The sequence below is a fragment of the Anabrus simplex genome, chromosome 7, assembly GCF_040414725.1.
Source record: "Anabrus simplex isolate iqAnaSimp1 chromosome 7, ASM4041472v1, whole genome shotgun sequence".
Taxonomy (NCBI): domain Eukaryota; kingdom Metazoa; phylum Arthropoda; class Insecta; order Orthoptera; family Tettigoniidae; genus Anabrus; species Anabrus simplex.
The window spans coordinates 320,823,830-320,840,279 of NC_090271.1; the positions used below are offsets into that span (position 1 = coordinate 320,823,830).

A 16,450-nucleotide genomic window follows, 5' to 3' on the forward strand; every position below is an offset into this window, starting at 1 on the left:
AACAAACAAATCCACCATTAAATCCTTAGAAGCTGTTGTGACTGAAGTAATTCAAGGCTTTGAGTCTCACCACATTGCAAATGCTACGCTGTTAGACCCCAGCAAAGCTTTTGATTCAGTACTGCACAATATATTAGTAAGTAAGCTACTATGGCGCGAAAGATTTAGAGTTATTATTAATTACATCCTACCTCAATGACAGGTATCAAATTGTACTCGTAGAAGATCAACGATCTAGGGCTCTCAAAGTAAAAGCAGGGGTGGTTCAGGGTTCAGTTATAGGAACTTTCCTCTTCCTTGTGTATATAAATGATATTGTTAGTAATTTACTCTGTAGGTCCGTGCCCTATGCAGATGATATTACTATCATAACAAGCAATAGAGACTTAAAATATGTTGAGGAGGAAAGGATAGAAAAAAAGCAAAGCAAAGTCATCTTCGTACAGGCCATGAAGGCCCTGGGATTGGTGGAAGGCTTCCACTATTCGTAACCTCGGCACTTGGTGGGGTAGAGTGCTTAGCTCTACGCCCGGCCGCCTTTGCCCCCAGGAATTAACCTGGCACTCATTTTTGGTGTAGGCTGAGTGAACCTCAGGGCCATATGCACCTCCGGAAGTTTAGAACTCATTTCTTAAATTGACTTCCTGACGGGGATTCGAACCCACGTCCTTCCGGGTGAACCGAGTACGCCTTTACCGCCTCGAACAGACAGCCCCCTAGAAAGGATAGAAATGCTACACAAATCATCCTCTTGGTTGCTGGCAAATAAACTTATCCTAAATAATAACAAGACAGAAGTGATTTACTTCCATTTAATTCAGATCTTGGTAATAATGATCAAAATTCTGTCAAATTATTGGGATTGTATCTGGATTGTAAGTTAACCTGGAACACACACACACACACACACACACACACACACACACACACACACACACACACACACACACACACACACACACACACACACACACACACACACACACACACACACACACACACACACACACGCAAAAGTTAAGTACAAAACTGGCTAGAGTGATATTTTTGCTTCGCAGACTCAAGGGATTAGTTAGTAGTAGTCAGATGATGAATGCAAACTATGCCTTCTTTCACTCACACTTATCATATGGTAGCATGTTATGGGGTAAATTAACAGGGGCTCAAGATGTGTTCAAGTGGCAAAACAAGGCAATAAGATGTACCACGGTATTAAAGGTAAGGCCACAATGGAGTCATGATTGTAGACCTACGTTCCAAGACCTTGCAATTATGACTCTTCCCTCATTATACATTTATCATAGTATACTCAATACTAAAGAAAATCTCATCGACCTAATAACTCGCAGAAATGTACACTTATATGGCACAATATATAGGAACGATTTAGATTTACCACATGTTTTTTTGCTATTTTGCTTTACGTCGCACCGACACAGATAGGTTTTATGGCGACGATGGGATAGAAAAGGCCTAGGAATGGGAAGGAAGCGGCCGTGGCCTTAATTAAGGTACAGCCCCAGCAACCACGGAAAACCATCTTCAGGGCTGCCAACAGTGGGGTTCGAACCCACTATCTCCCGATTACTGGGTACTGGCCGCACTTAAGCGACTGCAGCTATCGAGCTCGGTTTACCACATGTTAGGCTGAGGAAAACACAAGAAAACTATAGGTATAATGGCATGAAATTATTCAACAAACTACCTGCCCATGTAAAATATATGCCCCTATGTAACTTTAAAAGGACCGGAACCCTTAAAAATTGGTTGACGTCCAATAGCTTCTACTCAGTATCCGATTTGGAAGGAAAAATAACACTGTTTCAAGGTGGGTAAGAAAGGCCAACGCCATCCTAACACGCTGGTAAATTAGTAATTATTTCTCTCTCTTTTGGACGAATAGTGTTATGTTTATTTTAACTCTTGTGTATATAGTTGTATTTATTTACTATGCTTAATGAGATACTTATAATATTTTGTAACTATGCACCTATGACTCTGTCAATTGCAATTGCCAGTTGCCTAACGACAATAAAATTCTATTCTATTCATATGGATGAAATGAAATGAAATGGTGATATGGCTTTTAGTGCCGGCAGTGTCCGAGGACATGTTCGACTCGCCAGATGCAGGTCTTTCGATTTGACATCCGTAGGCGACCTGCGCGTCATGATGAGGATGAAATGATGATGAAGACAACACATACGGTACAGCCAGTCCCCGTGCCGGCGAAATTAACCAATGATGGTTAAAATTCCCGACCCTGTCGGGACCCCTGTGACCAAAGGCCAGCACGCTAACAATTTAGCCATGGAGCCGGACGTCATATGGATAACCTTCGATCAGTAGCAAAATTGCGTACAATGTTCTGTAACAATAATCATATTTCAGAGTATCATTTCGTGCAATTTCCTGTTTATGCCAGTTTAAAGTCAATGTTTCAAGATATGACCTAGCGAAGCGAAGAATACAATTTTATCATACTCCTTAAAATAATGTTTATGGAGAAATGTCCGGCTCCATGGCCTTTGGTCACAGGGGTCCCGGGTTCGATTCCCGGTAGTGTCGGGAATTTTAACCATACCTAATTGGTTAATTTCTCTGGTACGGGGACTGTGTGTGTGTGTCATCTTCATCGCGACGCGCAGGTCGCCAACGGGTGTCAAATAAATAGACCTGCACCTGACGAGCCGAACATGTCCTCGGCACTATAGAGAAATAGTTATCAGTTAATTTCACGGATGTGTTTCAAAATGTTCTTTGATATTTGCTATCTGTAGTCAGGAGATAACAGATCACACACCTAAATCTTAATTATATTGCTCAGTATACTTTGCTAGTACAATTTCAATCTTGTTCAGTATCAGGCTATCATTAATTACATTTCCTTTGAAAAAGTCTGGAGTGAAATTATGTGAACATGGATTGGCTAAGCTGGCGTTTGAAAACATTCGAGTAGCGAAATTGAACATATGTTTCTTGTTGACATCTGATGTCAAACCAACAGTAAGCAGCGAGAGCTGGCGTGTGTTAGTGGTGTTGGTGTAGCTGAAATGTCTGAGGAAAATGAAGATGATTCTCGTCATGTTGATTTCACATTGGCATCTAACTGGGAAATATTTATAGAGAATTTAGAGAAAGTAATATTTGAGTGGAAGCTGCCTCAAGTAAAGAGAGGGCCACCTCTCAAGAAAGGTGAACTTTCAAGTGCTGCGTGGGATAAAACAAGAAAGGAAAAAATTCCATTTTCGGGTACGTTCATAATTAACATTTCTGAATAAATCGTCAATCAAACCTGGCGGTGTGTTCAACAAATGTAGAGTAGATCAGTTATTGATTGTGGTTATCCAAATAATGGATTTCATAAATATACAACAGACCTGGTCAATGTTTAGTGGCTTAATCTGTTATAACGCTGTTCTTAGAGGAGAACGAGATGATTTGGCATTTCATATCATCAGCTTTTCTTCAATGTACCAGTAGGGGTGAAGGGGTTATTTTCTTTTTGCTTGCTGCCTCACTTGTTCAGTGATATAACTTAGTGTCATGGTCCCAAGTTCCCTGATTCGATCCCAGCTGAAGTAGTCTGTTTTTGAAGGGCAGTCTAACATTAGTCATTGTTGACATATGAAGATCTCTTGTGGTACACTCATTATCATGCGACAACATTAAATTAAGTCGGCCATCGGGACCGATGAGTACAATTCCACTTTTGTTGCAAGTCAGAACAATCAGAATGTCAAAAATGGTATGCAGCCGCTAAGATAGCAACACTTGAGGTGGTCTGCACCTCTGTAACTGAGATCATACAGTTATTACCTAACATTATTATTATTATTATTATTATTATATGACAGAGTACGGAGGGATTAAGGGTTGATTATTACAGTAAATCAAAGGCATTTATGATGACAATTGGGCTGCAATAAGAATTGATGGTAGAATGAGTTTTTGGTTCAAGGTACTTTCAGGGGTTGGACAAGGCTGTAATCTTTCACCTTTGTCGTTCATAGTTTACATGAATCATCTGCTGAAATGTATAAAGTGGCAGGGAGGGATTCAATTAGGTAAAAGTGTAGTAAGCAGTCTGGCCTATGTTGACAACTTGGTCTTAATGGCAGATTGTGCTGAAAGCCTTGAAAATAGGTGCAATGAGTATAGTATAAAAATTAGCCTTTTGAAGACAATTAATGTCGGTAGGTAAGAAATCCAAGAGAATTTAATGTCAGATTGGGGATACAAAGCTGGAATTTCATGTATTTAGGATGTGTGTTCTCCTGGGATGGTAGTATACAGTAGTATGTGAGAGTGAATCAAGGTGAATAAAGCTAATGCACTGAGCTTGCAATTAATAGTATTCTATAAAAAGAAAGTCGGCTTACGCACAAAACTATCTTTACTTCGGTCTGTTTTCAGACCAACTTTGCTTTACGGGAGTGAAAGCTGGGTGGACTCAGGATATCTTATTGATGTCTTATGGACATGAAAGCTGCAAGAATTATTGCTGGTACAAACAGGTGGCAGGAGGGTACTCGGACTGAGGAAATGAAGGCTAAGTTAGGGATGAACTTGATGGGTGAAGCTGTACGCATAAACAAGCTTCGGTGGTTTGGTCATGTGAGGCGAATGGAGGAGGATAGGTTATGTAGGAGATTAACGACGATGGTTAGACTCGGTTTCTAATGATTTAAAGATGAGAGATATAGAACTATTGAGGCCACAGAACTAGTTTCAAATAGAGGATTGAGGCTTGCAGACTGAATGCTAAAAGGCATTTTAACAGTCTGTAATGAAGATGTACTGTATGTATGTTATTATTATTATTTTTTGTTTTGTTTTTCAAATTGAGCCTATATGGACTGCGTGTTAACAAACAATCTCATTTTCAATGTCTGTTTCTTGTTCATCTGCAGGCTTTGTGATCCTGTCAGTATCTCTTGAGTAGAAACTCCTCTGGTAAAGGGTAAAGAGCCTCTCTGTCTTGTGCGTTCTGTCTCCTTTATAAAACCCTGATAGCTTTTCAGCATCCTTCTGAAACTAACCCTGTCATTGATTTCATCCTGCGTAATGCCCACCTCTCTCAGATCTTTCTCACACTCTTGGAACCATCTCAACTTAGATGACTTTGGTTTTAGAAAATTCCAGATTTTCTTTGTGAGTCGGTCATTATTCATGTTCTTCCGGGATGGTAGTATACAGTCTTCCAACCTCCCTTTGTCAACTCTTGTTCTTTTCTGACCCCAACGGTATTCTTCTCTTTCTGATTACTTTTGTTAACGGTTCCATCTTGCTCTATACTTCTTTATTGGATTTCAGTCGAACAAGCCCGTCAACCCATCTGTTGCCAAAGATCTTCCTTAGTAGCCTGCGTTCTCTTTTAAGTAGTTGATTGACTAGGCCTTTTCAATTCATACACAGGATCTCTGAAGCATATAAGCCTTCTGGTCTAACAACAGTGCTGTATTGTCTTAATTTGACTCCGAAACTCAGCATCTTCTTATTATAGATGTTTTTAGTCAATTGGAACGCTTGCTCTAATTTCTGGATGCGGATATTAGTCTCTTCTTATTCTAGCCCATTCTCTTGGATTACTTCATCAAGGTCTGTTAACATCCTGCCTGGACCATCACTGATGTCCGAGAAAGGTGTAAAACCACCTGCTCTCCTAATAATAAATTCTGGCCTCGCGTTTCTTTCTTCCTCTTGTAATCTCACATTTCGGAAGGTAGGCATTTCCACTGTCAGCAATATCACGTGCTTTGATACCCCATTTGGTGGGTTTCCCTATGAGGTACTGTTTCAAGATAAATCTTCCCTTGAAAACTATCCTAGCTTCATCTACTGCGAGTTCCCGGCCAGGTGCATACAAAATTCCGAATTTTTCATTAAGTTGCAGAGCTGGTCTTGCTTTGTACAGAATATCGTAATGTTCATCTTGTGTTGTTGGCCTGTTTACTTTTTTAGTGTCAATGCCTGCCTTACTAACGGGCACACACACGCAGAAGTCTCCTAGAAAGTAATCATCTATTTCAGGTCAAACAACCAATCCCATATAAATTAGAACTCCTACATATAACCTTATTTCACCAGCATTAGTGTCTTGCCAGGTAGTATCGACAGTGCCAGTTTTTATTTGTAAATATTCAGCATGAATATTCTTTTGCTCTACTACTAGCTCGTAAAATTCTGATCCAACAAACAATTCAAAAAATCTTTTTCTGAACTCCCGGAAGGTAAATCGTGATTTGGACCGGCACTGTTTTCCCATATTTTCAGTTCATCAAAAGTAATATTGTGACTCCAGATATCACTGGTAATATTTCTTTGTAGCCTTGTCCCTCGATCTTCACACAATATTTGTTTACACTCATGATTCTTGGAATCATTATCACTACTACATTCATCAGAATACAATTCTGAACCACAACTAGAAATCTCACTATCTCCACTAACTTCTAACATTCTAACATAACATATTTTGCATTCTTTCATACCTTTCAACACAACTATGCAATTAGACGACATGGTGTGAACTAGAACAAGAATAATCTCTAACTGAAAGATGATGTTTATAAAGTAGGTCTCTTTGGGAAATACACACAGGAAATGCTGTCAACAAGTTCCTTACAGGTTGCTGAGTAAAGGGAATACAGTGTGGTTTCACAAGACCCTTCAATATATCTCTCAACACACTTCTAATGAATGCGAAGTGTGACGAACGCTTTGGAGCATTTAGGACAGCAGGCGGGTGATAATATTTGAGTGCTGTAGAATGTTGGGGATGACAAAGAGTTAAGGTGGACCTCAACTTACAGGGAGGAGCCCCACACACTATGATTTCAGAGCCTTTCACTGTGGCACATGTAGTACGAGACAAGCCCGCCTGGTGGCCATGATTGTTAAGGCGCTGAGGTCTAAACGGTCTGACACAGAGGTTAGCCGGTTCGAGTCCCGTTGGTCGAAAAAATTTTCACCATCAGAATGTTGGCCGGCAGGGGAGGAGAGGTGGTAGTATACAATTTCTAATCATTAGATTGCGTGCCAAAAGCCTAAATTAAATTCCAAACCTCTTCACAGTGCTCATATGGAGTGAGGGCAGATGGTGCTGTTGATGGTGATTCGTCCGTCGGATGGGGACGTTAAGCCTTGAGCAGACCCCTTGGTGCTATTTGACAGGAGTAGGCTATGTGCCGGCACCGGGTTTCACCTTCTCCCTACTATCATATATCACATCATTCATTTCATCTCATTAACTCCTCTGATGAGGTTGACGTCAGGAAGGGCATCTGGTCATAAAAAACCACCACGACAGATTCATCTCACCTCATACCCGACCCCGTAGGGAAACAGGACAAGGGTTGGACAAACAACAACATGTAGTACTAGACAGGCAGTCCTCTGGAGAGAGGGTGTCCCAGTATTTTAAAATTGGCAGGAATTGGGCTACCTGTTGGTCCATGGATCCAATGATCATCCCTATAGGGAAGCCCTTATTTGCCACCCAGGGACGTGCTCTGAAGGGGGCATTTTCCCTTGTTTGCTCATTGGGAGTTAACCACAGCCACATTGGTTGAGGTTATTTGCAGAGTTGTTGGATATAATTCAACAAATAAGCTGGCATTTGAAAGAACATCACTGGTATTAGTAGAAATATAGAAGAAAGAAAGTAGTATTTTTTGAGTCAGCAAGGGAGAGGGAATTAGACAGTGTTAAAATTAGGGTAGACACTGAAGAATTGGTAATCAGACAGTGGTAGAATACATGCAGTAAATAAACTGATCGATGAAAATGTAATGAAAAAGACTGGCCATAGACATAAAGGGCACACAAATAGATTAAAACAACATGAAAAGAGATTATTAAATTGTATTTGTACATGACAGGAAGAATAAGCTAAAGTTAATGCCAATGACTGGTAATTTGAGAGTATGAATAGAATATTAATCTGTAGGTGAGAAATTGCTATTTGAAATGCCATATTTTATGTCATCCTTATTTGTGACTTGTGACTTTGCTCCTGCCTATGTGAGTCCCAGAGCACACTGATCCAGTGTGTAACATCTGGTAAGGGTCCCAGCTTAGGGTTACGAGTGAAGACCTCAACGACTTCTACAGTGGAGAAGGTGGACTTCGGTACGGTGGAGATGGCAAAAGAGGCAGCCCTGTATTCAGGGATTAATATGAGTACAACCTGCTGCCTTGTAGGTTGAGGTGACTGGACACCAAAGGCTAAGGGAGAAAACCATGAAAGAAAATCTCTGTCTGTGTTAGGCTCAGCAGGTCAACAGAGGGATTACTGAAGAAGTTGTTTTCAAGAATAATACGAGCCTCAGATGTAGGAATTCACGACGATGACATCAGTTTGGTGTGAATGACAGTTTACAGCCCAATGTTACACCAAACCAAACAAAGAAAAAGTATCAGAGTGGGAACATTAAATATCCTGACATTGAGAAACAAAACTGAAGAGCTGGTCGACTGCATGGAAAGGAAGAAACTTCTGATCATGGGCCTGAGTGAAACAAAGTGGAAGAAAACTGGGAAAATGAATATCAGATTGGACTATAGTCTCTACTGGTCTGGAAATGAAGTAGAGTCTAAGACTGGAGTAGGATTTTTAATACATAAAGACATAGATGCTTGTAGTAAAGTTTAGTTTGTTAGTGAAAGGATAATTAAGTTATCTGTGAACTTAGGAGGGAAAAAGTACAATGTGATCCAAGTCTATGCTTCACAAGTAGGATGCTCAAAAGAGGAAAAGGCTAACTTCCTTAATAACTTGGAAGAACACACTGAGTGTGACAATCTAATTGTAATGGGTGATTTTAATTCACAAGTTGGCTCACAACGAACAGGATATGAATCCATACTGGGCACTCATGGAATGGGAAACAGAAATGAAGAGGAGGGAGAATATATGCTAGATCTCTGCATGAGAAACAACCTGATAGTGAGTAACACTTGGTTCAAGAAAAGGGACTCCCATAAAATAACAAGATATAGCTGGGATGATAAAATAGATACACTAATATATAATATTCTGATAGATCACAATGTATGAAAAAAATGTCGATGATGTTAAGATCATTCCAAGTGAAGACCTTGGTGGAGACCATAGACTGTTGGTTGCAGTTATTGCAGAGGAAAGATCTCCCAAAGTCTGTAACAAAAGAGTCCCAAAAATAAAAACTTGGTGACTAACCGAGCCAAGTGTAAAGGAAGAATTCAGGGAAGGTGTCTGCAGATTGTTGCCAAGAGAAGAACTGAAATTGGTAGATGAAGAATGGGATACTCTAAAGAAGGTTGGTACAGCAGAAAAAGTATGTGGACGACAGAGTCAAGTAAGAAAACCTAAAGAAACTGCCTGGTGGAATGATGATATTAAAAAGGCTATCAATGACAGAAACCATGCAAGAAGATCCTTATATCAAGCAAGAACGCAGGGAGATCAACATGAAATAGAGGAGAAGCTGTCACTTTACAGAAAGAAAAAATTACAGGTCAAACAGTTGGTTGTAGCTGAAAAGCAGAAATGCAAGGAATATCTGGCTACCAAAATAACGCAGGATGGAAATTAAAAACTGTTATACAGTATTGTTAAGAATAGAAGAACTCAAAATGAATCTATCCAATCTGTAGAACTTCCTAATGGTGAGGTGACTAGGGATAAGACCAAAATATTACAGGAGTTCCAAAGGCACTTTGAAACTTTGCTGAACTGTTATGAAAATGTCACCCCATTAGACGACGAATCTTATGATTTTGGCAGCACAAATACCACTAATCTGACATGGTTGGAAGTAGAGACAGCAATATCTAAGCTGAAAAACAACATATCAACTGGATCAGATGAATTAAGTGTTGAGATGATCAAAGCATTAGGAGAGGTAGGACAACAGTGGATGTACAGGGTACTAAATAGAATCTGGAAAGAGAATGTAATACCCAATGACTGGAAGCTAGGAGTCATCATCCCATTGTTGAAAAAAGGTGATAGAAAGAAATGTACCAACTACAGAGGTATAACTCTGCTGTCACATGGCCCCAAAATCTATGAATCCATCCTTGAGAGCAGGATTAGAAAATATGTTGAACCTACACTTGAGGAGGAAAAACATGGATTTAGACCTCATAGATCAACTCTAGACCTCATTTTTGCCACCAGAATGCTCTATGAGAAGTATTGGGAGAAAGGTAAAACACTTATAACCATTTTTCTGGACATCAAGAAAGCATATGACCATGTACCACGCAGGCATATATGGGAATGTTTGAGACATAAGAAAGTGCCTGATGACATCATAGCACGAGTACAATGATTATATGATGAAACCAAGTGTTGTGTATAGGTCCAGGATGGAAGGTCAGGTTGGTTTGAAACGAAGAGTGGAGCCCAGCAAGGAAGTTGTCTTTCACCACTTCTCTTCATAATCATAATGGATGAAGTTTTAAAAGCGGTTAAGAGAAAGGATCCAACAACTAATGCCCTGGTTTTTGCTGATGATGTAATGGTATGGGGTGAGAGAGAAGTGGAAGTACAAACTAGACTAGATCTCTGGCATGAAGCTTTTACAACCTTAGGTCTCAAAATTAGGAAAACAAAGACAGTTGGCTTGGTGATGAGTAGAAACTCTCCAACTGTTCATCTAAGAAATGGAGATGAGGAGATGGATATTGTAGACAACTTCCAGTATTTAGGTAGTGTTCTGTCATCAGACAATACCATACATCAAGAGATTAGCAACAGAATACAGAAAGCTTCCAAATTCTATCACGCTGTACGTCAAATACTTTGGGATGAAACATTTCCATTAGTTTCCAAGATCAGCTTGTACAAAATATATCTAGTACCTATATTGACGTATGGCCTAGAAGCAGCAACACTTACTGGACCAACAAAGAGTCATCTTCAGGCAACAGAAATGAAGTTTCTCCGTTCTTGTCTACAAAAATGGATAAAATAAGGAATGTGGATATCAGACAACAGCTTGGATTGGAAAGAAGCTTGCTGGAGACTCTAGAAGTGAAGAGATTGCAATGGTATGGTCACGTGAAAAGAATGAACCCTCACAGGACTCCTCGAATATACTTTGACCTTGTGATGTTTGGGAAAAACAGATAATGAAGGACCTTGAAATTAGAGATGTGAACTGGTGTCACATTTATGAGCAGCATCTGTGGATGGATGGATGGATGGATAGAACAACTGGAGGAGGCTCGTACACAACCACACCCGGCTTGCTGGAGCGAAGAAATGCTGATGATGATGATGATATCTCTGTATTTCTTACATTTCTACTAGGTTTGTTAAGAAGGCTAATGTAACATGAAAACTTTTCAGTCTGTCAAACGCACAAAAATTTAAAATAACTTGTAGCACTATAAACATGCATGTAAAAAAATACACACTTGAGTATGGACTGAAGCTCAACCTCAGTAAGTCCAAACTCATGGCGATTGATAGAGTAGCAAAGGTCGTCTGAAAGAGTTGGATGTTGTGCATGACTTCGTGTACCTTGGGTCAAGAATCAGTGATATGGGAAGTTCAGAGAAAGAGATAAGGAGAAGGATTTTGCTAGGACAAGTCTCTATGATGAAATTAACTAAGACCTTTAAGAACTGGGGAATTACGAATAATACAAATATGTATATAGCAATTGAGGCTTTCATAGCCAGCGCTACAAATCATGTCAGTGTTTTCCGGGCTTATAGGCCGTGGTCCAGGAGCAAGTGATGGTCCTGTCGTTTCACCGAAGACTGGGTTGGGAAAATGACCAACAGAATAGGGAGGCTGCTGGAGTCCCATGGAGAAAAAAACATTTATAGGCCAATGAAGAAAATCCAGGAACTACTGAGGTCTATTAAAGACAAGCGCCCTCCTCTCTCCACAGGAGGTGTCTACAAGATCCCGTGCAGTTGCGACCAAGTTTACATAGGCACCACAAAACGCAGCATCGCCACATGACCGAAGGAGCATAACAGACATAGCCAGCTGGGACGAGCAGATAGATCATCAGTCGCTGAACACTCGCTGCTAGCAGGCTATGACATATAGTACAGTGACACCAAAGTATTGTCAACTACTGTGTCTTATCACTTATTATTTATAAGTTTTATTAACACAAGTTACATTGAACGTACAGGCAGAAACTTCACCATCCGCTATAATGAACATATAAATGCAGTAAAACATAACCGTTTCTCATCAATAGGCCAACATGTAGAAGAATCTAAACATAGTTTCACAGACATCAATAACGATATGACGATACTAAACATAAACTCTAAGGGCCTCCTGCTCAACATAACCGAAGATTTCTATATTTCTTTGGACCAATACGCTAATCCCAATCATAACATTAACGATATTACAGAGAAAACCAGCATCATTTTTTATAAAGCCATTCCGGGATTAAAGAATGATTACCTCAAAATAGTAAACACACGCTCTAACAAACCAACGAATCACAAGCCCGACCCTGCCCCTACTTCCCCAATAGTCACTCCTTCTTCCCCTCCACCTACATTCCCCTCCACAGCTAATATGAGCCCCAGATGCACTCGTAGTAGGACACAGCAAACCTTCAGACATATTGGTACAAGACCTCCACAACAACAATAGTAAGTACTCTTTCCATATACTCACCAGGTATTCCTTCATACACACACTATACTTATCTTTACAGACTACAACCACGAACATAGACGAGAGAGGTGTTGCCACCAACAGCTTCTAAATTCAAACTCAAGACCTGCAGTTTATTATATTAAAATTTACTGGAGTACATCACAGTCGAATTATATAACACAAAAATTTTTTCATGACAAAGGTCCATACCAATATGACACATATCAACCTCAGAACATTCTCGAAGATTACCTCACACAACTAAACCAACATGACATAGAAGCAAAGGAACCACATGGAAGATAGAAGAATGGAATCCAAGCAACATGAACTCAAATTTTAACAAGTGTCTAACCTATACATATCAAAAATTTTAATGTGTTAAAACGTTTTAAGTGTTTTATATTGTGGCCCATATGTTTTAGCGTGTTCTGTATACTCATGTTCTAACTTATTGTAACTTTTTACTTTCGACCACAGATATTTTAACTTCATGCTATTGTATTTTGCATTCCATCCCCCATTAGACATCCGGATGTCTAACATAATAACAACTTGTGATTTTGTCTAATGGCTGGAAACTAATCATGTACTAGCTGATGATGGCCGTTAAGGGCCGAAACCGGTACTAGTGTAGTCTGTTTACAATAAATTGTGTATTGATTGGTGGAAAAACACATTTCTTGTCATACATACACATTGTGTCTTATCACGCCTGGCTACAAAGTGAAGCCATTGAAATCCTGAAGCACACCAACAGCTTCAACCGTAAGGAGGAATCTGAATGAGTAAACAAAGCCTGGTTTCCAGTCTGAAGGCTTCAAATCCTGAAAGGCACGACGGCCGCAGCAGAACAGAAAAAGCAACGGGTGATCAGTTGCCTGTCTCCGTCAAGGCAGGTCGATGTACATCGGGCTCCGTAATGTGTCAACCATTGGCCAAAGAATGGCCAATTAGGACCCCCCACCCCCACTCTCTCCAGCACGGCGGATGAGTAGGCGAACAGCGTACCGTAGCCTGCACAATATAATGAGGTTGAATTACACCACTTCATTACACTGAGAGCTTCGCTGCTATTGACGTCGGTCGGAACCCTTGTTAATGCCGAATGCAGTCTTCTGTGAAATGTTGGGACAATCGCTTGCTCCTGGGCCACGGCCTGCAAGCCCAGAAAACACCGACACAATACAAAGATTTGTCTTATTGAAACCCTTGTATTCTTTGTTTTCTCAAATGGCTGTGATACATGGCTTTGGACAGAAAAGGCATCAGTGTCTTTGAAATGTGGTGCTGACGTAGAAAGCTATGTGTGCCTTGGACCGCAAAAATAACCAGCGTATCCATTCCTCAGGAGCTGGAGATTTTAAAACGCCTTTCTTCTCGTATCAATGCATTTCTTTGGACACATTGTGAGACGACCTGGAGAAAATCTAGAGACGTTGATTATGAAAGGGAAGGTTGAGGGCAGTTGACCACGGGGAAGGACTGCAACCAAATGGATGGGGGCAAGTGAAGACTATTACCAGTTTAACTTTCCAATGTTCCTCGAGGAAAACCGAGGATCTTCCAGAATGGCGATGCTACAGCAAAGATGTGACCAGCAAAGACAAAGCCAGTGGGGTCACAACACTCGGAATTTATTAATTTGATTAATGATGATGATGATGATGATTGCACACAGTTCTTAAACCATTTTCTGTTGTTCTGATGACGAACACTTGTTGATGCAGTTGTTACTTATTTAGCGTATGGCATAAAATCTAAATATATTCAATTGAATATATTACAATTACACGAAAACAGTTTCATATTAGGATGTCCAGCCCTTCCATCCACTCTAACACTGTCTCTAATGGAATCAAGAAATTAGCCCAGCTACCCGAATAGGCACGTAGTTTGCAGCTGCCAACGGTACGAGCGATGGTTTGCTTGCGGCACCGCAGTCGCATTCTGTGACATGCAGTTCCACTTGTAGAGTGAGTCCCTGCATCTTCCATGGCTTGTCTGAACTCTGTTAAGAGTGACCCACTGCCTGTATGGTAGATGAAATCCGCTAATCATTTGCGCACCGGAAAACATGTTGTGAAGGGACAAGTCTGTTGAAGATTCCCAGTGATTTTTCCAAATTTTCACAGCGTTAAAGTTGTTGCGGGTCATGTCAGCAGCATCACGCAAAGGTGGATGGTGTGACTTCAACGTTTGAAGATTGAATGCAGTATGCAGTGACTACATGGACAGGAGAGCACCGCAATTTTGGTATGTGTCACCACTGCAGCTCTTTACCTGTCATTGTTTTGGCTCCATCTGTACAAACATCGGTACTCTTTTCCCGGCTGCTTTGATGTTCGGACATATAACTATTAATGGCATTAAAAGTTTCTTCTCATGTAGTACAATGTTGAAGAGATTTTCAGAGTAGCAGATCTTCCTTAATTTTGTTTTTGAAAATGTTCCAGACAAATACAAATAATGCTGTTTAACAGGCCATGTCTGTTGTTTTCAAGTTGATAGGTCCACAATACAATATTTGATGATATTGTTAGACAGCTGTACTGTTTCAAATTTCTTTTTGTGCTGTTCTTCCAATAAACACATTACCATGCCAATTGCACATATAATGAAGGTTTCTGCAATAGTATGAACTTCTCCTGCAAGTGCTGTATGGTAAATCACCCAGTATAGCATTTTTGTTATCAGTTTGTGCTTTTTTCACAACATTTCCTGACACTTTGTTAACCCTTGAAGTTTAGGTTGGAAAAAAAGAATTGTGTTCTGGACCTTACATTTGGTGTGGTTTGTTTCCAAATGTCTATGCAGTTTTGCCAGCAATAAAGAAAAGATATTTAACACTTTATTACATGGCACACAAAGGGAGACCAGAGCAGTTTCATTACTCATTAATAGAACCTGGATTTCCATGCACTAACATATGGCAAAACATGCACATTAAACTGGAAAATATGCACTATCAAAATTCAGTTCCTTTTCAAACATTGTTCAAAAACTAATTTCTCCAAATAGTCTTGATTTTAGCTCCTCCGTTTATCTGTCAGCACATCCTTAAGCACAGAAAAGGACCTTTCTACGTCAATCACAATAAGTGACAGGTGCATACTTTAATAAAGACATTTGGGACAAATTGTCAACTTGTATGTCTTTTACATTTTCACCACAATATGTCTTTTATAAGCTTTATGAATTCAAAATCGGGAATTAAATGGTTCACTTTGTTCAACTTATCTCTAGTTGCTGCAGCTACTCTCCGTGCGATGATTGCAGATGATGATATCTTCAATAACTGCTAAAGATTGAAGCTGCGATAACAAAGACGAGTGACAGTTCCGGGTAGGAAATTCCAGGTTAATGATGGAAAGTTCAGTCCGAAACTAAGGTTTGTAAGCTGCTATCTCAGTAATGTGGCATCACAAAAATGACTTAATGATTCCATATAACCGTAAAATCATAAAACGAATATTTGCAAAGTTTGTGAAGTGTCACCAGCTTATTTAAAAACATGCATTTGCATGCAAATCCGGGCTCTACTTATTAATAAGAGATTTCAGCTAATAGCCATTGATCCAAAATAATTACAGTGAAAATGAAAAGCTTATTCACTACATAAGTCATTAACAGACCCTTGTCTCCTGTTACACCACTCCACCTGATGTCGTTCACATTTCTTTCCTCATAGTTCACAGATGCAGCCTAAGGCTGGCTGTTCGAAGGCTTTGGTTGTAAACACTTGAAAGTGGAAGCCATGCACTCAGAAACAAGTTACTGTATGTTGGAGATCATAGTCGGCAGCTTTCTGGTCTGTTCAGT

At 40.0% G+C, this 16,450-nt stretch overlaps 1 protein-coding gene across 1 annotated transcript in view; it reads left to right on the top strand.

Moving 5' to 3' along the window:
• Positions 1 to 2,987: 2,987 nt before the first annotated feature.
• Rab3GAP1 (RAB3 GTPase activating protein subunit 1) overlaps positions 2,988 to 16,450 on the top strand; it is a 452,945-nt gene continuing 439,482 nt past the window's right edge. Inside the window, exon 1 of the mRNA XM_067151789.2 lies at positions 2,988 to 3,252. Coding sequence (XP_067007890.2) covers positions 3,054 to 3,252 — 199 coding nt within the window. The 5' untranslated portion in view covers positions 2,988 to 3,053. The remainder of the gene's footprint in view (positions 3,253 to 16,450) is intronic.